We start from the raw sequence: 7,138 nt of genomic DNA on the forward strand, positions 1-7,138 counted from the left end.
ATTAATCCTCGTGTAATTAGTAAATTTGACTCAGGAGTATTCCATTCTTCATATCCATGAGTTTGTATAGCCAATTCTATGTGATGAAATAAATCTTCAACACTAATCAGTATATTAGGGGCTATATAGACTAACTGTGTATCTCCAGAAAGGTCAACTTCCATTGTGCCGATGATAGATCTATCATCCCTCCATCGTGTGTCTCGAAGGACCACTAGGGCATTTACTCCAGCATTTCTGCGGTGTAAAGCATGAACCCTAATCATTACTAACCCAAGATGGATTAGCAGCATACCTTCCTGTCGTAATATGGAATAACTTTCTTGATTTATTAAGGGAAGGTTTTGTTGTCCTCCAATTACCAAAATTCTTGTTTCTGAGTAGTGCTGATAGACTCTGTGTCGTGGTTCTGACCAGTTTGTTGAATATAATGTTTCTGCTGGAACTAATGAAGCTCTCTGTCTCTGAGAAAGTTCTAGTTCAGCTTCAGGATTTAATTAACTTTCAAGTGTTCTTGATCCCCTTGAATTACTTAACCTTCTTTGGGCTTCATACCGAAGTCTTGCCATTCTTTTGTAACTTCTGATCTGATCCTCTTGGGAAGAAGTTACTGGTTCTGTAGTTTCTGTAATACTTCTTTCAGAAATAGTTGGTCTATTCCTTGTTGCCATTGAGCTTTTCTTTTTCCTCCTTGTATATCTTCAAAGGGTCTTGATATACGTAAAAGGGCTCTTTCTTTTTTACTTTTCCCAAAGTAAGACCTTCCAATTGCTTAGCAAGATTTAGTACCTGCTCAGTATTACTAGAAACAGGTTTTGCCAATAATTGATCTAACTTGTTGTTGATTTTTATCAATAGATCAATTATAGTATTGTTCTGTCTATTAATATCCTTATTTGTTGTGTCTTTTGCAATAACAAAACCGACAGCAGGTGAACTAATTTCCTCAGTATTGCTTAAAGTTTCATCATAATCTTTTGTTTTTGATGAAAGAGGAAAGTTCATGATACTTGCCTTTTTACTTCATGCATTATCTCCTTGATTTGCCTTTTCGATTCTTCTGCAAGAGCTAATGCTTTTTCCTCAATAAACTTTGGTTGTTTGGTGATTTCCAAAACCAACTCCTTAATGTCTTTTGCAGTTAAAGGCTTTTGCTGTAATATCTCCTTTTGTAATTGCAGAACTGCCTGTTGTATTTTTTTTGCTCCTTAAGAAGATCCTGCAAATTCTGAGAAATTTCCAAATGATTCTGCTTTATTAAGCTGAAGAGAGTTTTATATTCAGATATGGAGACCTTTGAATGTAATAATAACCGATCATAAATAACGCCAATGTTATTTGAAATTCCTTTTAACGAGTCCTTTGTTTCTAGGTTAAGGTATTCCAGATTAGTAGTTCTTGAGTTTTGATACCAATTTCTAACCTTCCAGTCATGTTTTAAAATAAATTACAAGTAGTTTCTTACCCTTCAAGTTTACCATAAAATCAAGGTTCAGATCCATTAACGGTCTCCTGCCTTTTATGATCTTACTAAAGCCTTTTATGGCTCCATATAGGATTTGGACGCTACAAGAATTTACTTAAAAATAGCTTGTTAAGTAATACTTTCTATAGAAAAATGGTTCATACCTCTTGAGTACTACTTCTCTAGAATACCTTCTTCTGTTTAGCCAAGAACTTCCATTTTTAATCAAACAAGGCTCTGATACCAGAAATAAACGGGCGGGCGCAATGAGAAAGAGAAAGTTAAGTCAGAACCACTATGGGTACTTGAACTTAAAATATTATGATTGAAGTTCTCACAAATAGTTGAAATAAATGGGCGGGCGCAGCGAGAAAGAGAAAGTTCTTAAGTCAGGACCACTATGGGTACTTGAACTTAAGATATTATGATTGAAGTTCTCACAAACAGTCTTACAAGCATTCAAACTTACACAAGCACTCAAACTTACAAGCTTTCTTAGTAGAACTCCGAGTATTTCTCGTATGCTCTTCTAAGATCATTTATGAGGTTTTTATAGGTAAAGAGTAGAGGAAAAGGAATAAGACCGAGTACGCTTATGGCCCCATCGCATCTTATCCTTTCACTACTTTTTATCCCACTAACCTGTATTATTGGCCTAAAGCGATGACCATAGTACAATAATTTTACAAAGGAACGGCTCCTCGGGGCTCAGTTCCCAGTATCATTTACAGGTGTCACCTTTGTGAATAATGCCATTATAGTTCTGCCAAGAACCCCTTTAATTGTGTCGCTCGCATCTTGAGTCTCCTCCACTGAGTCACCCACTTGGCCTAATAATTGAATCTAATCCTCAGATAAAGTTGCTTTATTTGCGATGTGATGTACCAGTCTTGATAATGCATCTGCTAGCTCATTATTCACGCCTTCAATGTGTTCAAACTTTATGTCAACTCCTGTGCCAGTGATATAGTCCGTGAAGGTTATCCATCGGGCACGAGATGGCTTATTACTTACAGAATTGTTGAAGAATTTAATAATAGCATGACAGTCTGTCCTCAACGTAATCTCCTTTTTATCTTATTAATGGATCTTCATGGCTGACAAAGCTTCCATACAGGCATGGATTTCCGCATCAATAGTAGATTTGATTACAGAAAATTTCCTGCTGGCATATGCACAAATTTTTTCTGTCTTCTTGGGATCATATTTTGCCTGTTTCCATTTACAGACTCCGCCCCATCCCTCCATGTTTCCATCAGTTTCAATAATAATATATGCATTTTCAGGAGGTAATTCTAAGTCAGGTAGAGTTTGTACCAGTATCTTGACCTCCTTGGTTATTGCCCAATCTGATGTTTTGAATCGCCTACTCTATGCGGGGATGTCTTGGAGTATAATGGTCTCAATAACTTGCTCAGGTTTGGAATATGAGATCTTGCATAATTTAAGATTCCAAGAAAAGAACGCAACCCTTTTAGGGTGATAAGGGTTTTTTCATCAAAGTCTATAATCTTCTTAATTATATGCTGTTGAAGCTTGATCCTTCGATTTCCAATAATTATCCCCAGAAATTCTATCTCTGGTTGTGCTATCTTCATTTTGGTTGGTGAAAGTACTAGTCCTTCTTTCTGACAAATATCCAGCATTTTATTAAGATGTTTACAATGCTGCTCCTCATCTGCTGAAAATATCATCAATATATACGACTAGAAATTCCTCACAACCTTGAAAGCATGTATCTATTTTTCGTTGAAAAACTACTGGCGCATTCTAAGGGCATTACCAGCCATTCATATAACCCTTGGGGTACTAGGAATGCCGTCCAAGAGATTGATTCTTCATTCATCATGACTTGATGAAAACCGGATTTCAAGTCAAATTTTGAGAAAACCCGACTATTTCCAATCTTTTTTATGAATAAGATTTATCCCAGGTAAGGAATATTGGTCTTTATACGTGTTGTCATTGAGAGTCTTGTAGTTGAATACAAGTTTTTCTTTTCCTTTTTTCTCTTGACCACTGATTGGATCAACAGTAGTCCTTGATTGTACTATGAAAGTCATGGTTCTATGTCTGCTTGTGCTAGGCCGAATTTCCTTTATTTTTAATAAGGAATCTATATGAAACTTGAAGGATGATTCCATTGCAGGAGTTATGTGCTTAAGCGGCTTATCCTGTATGGTAATATCAGGGTTAATTATATCCAATTTACATCGTACCTTGTTTTTTGACCAGTGTTTTAGAGGATCATCTCCAAGGTGCATACTGCATCTTAAAATCAATCCCTACTAAAGTTTGTTTTGATGATAATAATTCCTCATGCAAATTCAAATATTCATCTTCATTCATTTTAAGCTCAGGAATTACCTTGGCTGATATAAAAATTTCAGGCGAGGTATTAATCGTAGTGATTTCTTTGTAAAAAGTTATTTCAGTTCCTTCTATCCGAAGTCCTCCTGCCATAGACTTTATAAAATTGCAACCATTCAACATCTGAATTCCGTCCTTCAAATTCATCTCAACATGCTTTGTCGGGGAAATGTTTAAGTGCTTCTCTGCAGTTAACTAAATTTGTTACCTCCTCAACAGTAAAATTTGAAGTGTGTTGACCATTCTTTTTTTACATGGTTATAGGCCATAAAAATCAAAAGCTAGTCTTGAACAATTGGAAAAGGTGTGTACTCGATAGATGTAAAGCTGCTAAACAATTAATTGAATGCTTGATCTAATTTAATCCTGGATTTTCAGTTAGATTATGCAGCTTAAAATCTCTGTTGATTTAAATTGCACATGCACAATTGATCATCTGATCATAACTGAATGTGCCTCTATCGTATTGTGTTTTGCAGCGATCACAGACAGAAAAGATAGCACTGGGACAGGCACTGTCTCAACAAATTCCTCGAACAAAATCAACATCAGCTAGTGCTGGTGAGCCAGCAGAGCAAGCTAAGCAACCCAGCAGAGTATCATCCAGCCCCACCAGAATCCAACGTCAGGAACCAGTAAAGACAGATATTCCTCATCCGTCAGAGGCAACTGCCAAAGTTCCATCATCATTGAGTCAATCAAACACCGAAACTACTACCCTTCAAGTAGCCATAGGTGAAAAGGAAACACAACAGGTTGCAATTGCCAAACAAAATGGCAATGAAAAAGAAAAGCAAGATCACAGCCCTGTTGAAGAGACACCTATAGAGGGGGCTATACGTGTGACTCGTGCTAGGTTGAGAAATCGAGCTGCTACTTCTGGTTCATCTGCTTGCTAGAAGTATAGCTTGATTTCACATTAACATTGGGAATTCATTTGACTGGGACGATTTCGAGACAATCTCAGATGAGATTGTAAATAACTCTCGAAACCTCGTTAGACTGCTTGTTGGAACTGGAAACTTCTCTTTGATTGTTTTGATGTCAGATGGTTAGTAACTGCATTTGAACAAGTTCATGATTCTCTGAAGATTGTAGGAAAGAATGAAATCTGGAAATGAATTTTCTGATTGAAATGTATGGCCGAAGAAAATAGCTGTAGGGAATCGAACTTTGAATTAATTAGTATCTCTTGTGTGACAATAGAGAAATTGTGAACGAGTCAGAATTTAATTCCTTGAGAATTTCTTACGCTAGACTTTAAATATTTTGAATAGTATTGTGAATTTAAATTCCTATTTAATTTGATAAAATGTTGGGCTTTTTTTAGTTCAGCTATATCAATAAAAAATGTCAAAAATTAAAAGGTTGCCCCTCAGTTTATAAAATTTACGATCAAAAGAGCAATCCTTGTATTTTGTCAAATTTACACTTTACGCCACTTTGGATCTAATAAAACTTCTAAACCCTTTGCCAACCTTGCTTAAAAATTTTTTGCCTCCCCATGCTCGCCTCTACATATAGGCGAGTTGGTACTTGAATGGCAAAGTTGCTCAATTGGGTAAGGATTGATTCTCATGGGATTTATTTTTTTGAAGATTAAATGTCTTCCCATCTTAGAGATCGTTTAGTATTGTGATTTACCTCCCTTCATTTTCCTACGGGACTAGTGATGAGGGAGGCTCGGAATGAATAAAATCACTTTTTGTTTTATTGTCACTAAATTTCATCAACAGTCTTTATTTATTGTCCTTTTTTAACATCAAATATTCTGTTCGAACTAACTAATCTTATAGATGATCGGTTCGATCCTATAAAAATTTTCTACCGACTATCAGGAAACATTCAAAAGTGCTCGCAACATGAGGCCCAATAGCCCAACATCCCAGATTTACTGTCCCATTGGAGGAAATACTTGGGAGACTACATGATCATCCTACCACTACACACTACATGATAGCCTGGGGCCTACCTATTGCCCATTGTGTTTCTATGATTCTTGTAATTCCAACTATTGCTTGATAAAATTCTCTCTAGCCCTCGACAAGTTTAAATATGTAATCTCCAAGAGAAACAGCTCGATACTATGAACAATTCATTAAATGTTAGTGCAAAATGTTAAGAGTTTTATGCTTAGGGTTTTCCTTCTTCACAAGCACTTTTTGAGGTTATGCTTCTCTTATACTTTGTTTAGGTTTATTGCGTAATTACTTTGAAACTGATAAAGCCATTCCATTTCGGGCATCATAGCAATCAAAATTCGTTTTTTTTTTCATAAGCAATGTCATTCCACTTCCAAGTTAGTTACATTCCAACATTTAATTAATACATTCTAGATATTGACATTCTTTATATGATACTATTATTTATATTTAATTATAATAATTTAATTGTCATCATTTATTTAAGAGATAAATCTATTAATTATTATACTTATCATCACATAAAATAAATACTAATGAATGACCCATGTTATCATTGGAGCACATAATATTACTCATTACAAATAGTTCAGTATAGATAAATCATATAAAATATTTTATTTTAACATAGCGATCCTTTATATGAGGAAGATCATACATCCAAAAAGATATTTTGTATTCACTAAAAATTAACTTCAGACGAATACGTCGCCAACTCGTCCCAATATCAATACGAAGGAGGTAAATCACGGACGGTTACTAACCTTTAGAATAATGACTAACACATAAAGAAGATATTTATCTCGACTTTACCGAAATTCAAATCCCAAATTTCACCTCATATATTAGTCACTAGACCATCCCAAGTAACATGACCATATTATCATGTCTCTTTGGATGGTCAAATACAACAGTAAAAGAAGTTAAACTCATAATTTTTACTTTTTTTAATATTTATTTTCATCATTTATAATTATTGTTGTTTCACTTTAAATTCTTTTGGCAACCGTTATTCCACATATATTATTTAATAGGAAAGCATAGAAGTATCATCGAAAAGAAAAGGATGAGGAGAGAAGAGAAGAGAGAATGCGAAGAGATATATATAACTTTTAAGTCCTAAAAATTTTACTAAATCAACTAAATATGACTATACTAGATTATCCTAAATTAAACATTGGTTCAACTCAAATTTATCAAAATGAATCTAAATCAAGCTCAATTTGAGCCCATATGATATTAGTCATCAAGTCTACTCAATGGGTGTCACCTACATTATGACTAAGTCAACCCTTAAATTTAAAATATTGTTTCTGTTCATTTTAATTGATGGTTTAAAATATAAATTTAAATGCGATAATAGTTAATATTTAATAGACTT

The 7,138-nt window shown here is 34.7% G+C and overlaps 1 protein-coding gene across 4 annotated transcripts in view; it reads left to right on the forward strand.

The window, feature by feature from the left end:
- Positions 1 to 5,053, forward strand: part of LOC121974871 (putative HVA22-like protein g) — a 31,960-nt gene extending 26,907 nt beyond the window's left edge. For all 4 annotated transcript variants that reach the window (XM_042526143.1, XM_042526142.1, XM_042526141.1 and 1 more), the window contains exon 7: positions 4,315 to 5,053. In XM_042526143.1, the coding sequence (XP_042382077.1) occupies positions 4,315 to 4,734 (420 nt within the window). In that variant the 3' untranslated portion in view covers positions 4,735 to 5,053. The remainder of the gene's footprint in view (positions 1 to 4,314) is intronic.
- Positions 5,054 to 7,138: the final 2,085 nt, after the last annotated feature.

This window comes from Zingiber officinale, chromosome 4B (genome assembly GCF_018446385.1).
Source record: "Zingiber officinale cultivar Zhangliang chromosome 4B, Zo_v1.1, whole genome shotgun sequence".
Classification (NCBI taxonomy): Eukaryota; Viridiplantae; Streptophyta; class Magnoliopsida; order Zingiberales; family Zingiberaceae; genus Zingiber; species Zingiber officinale.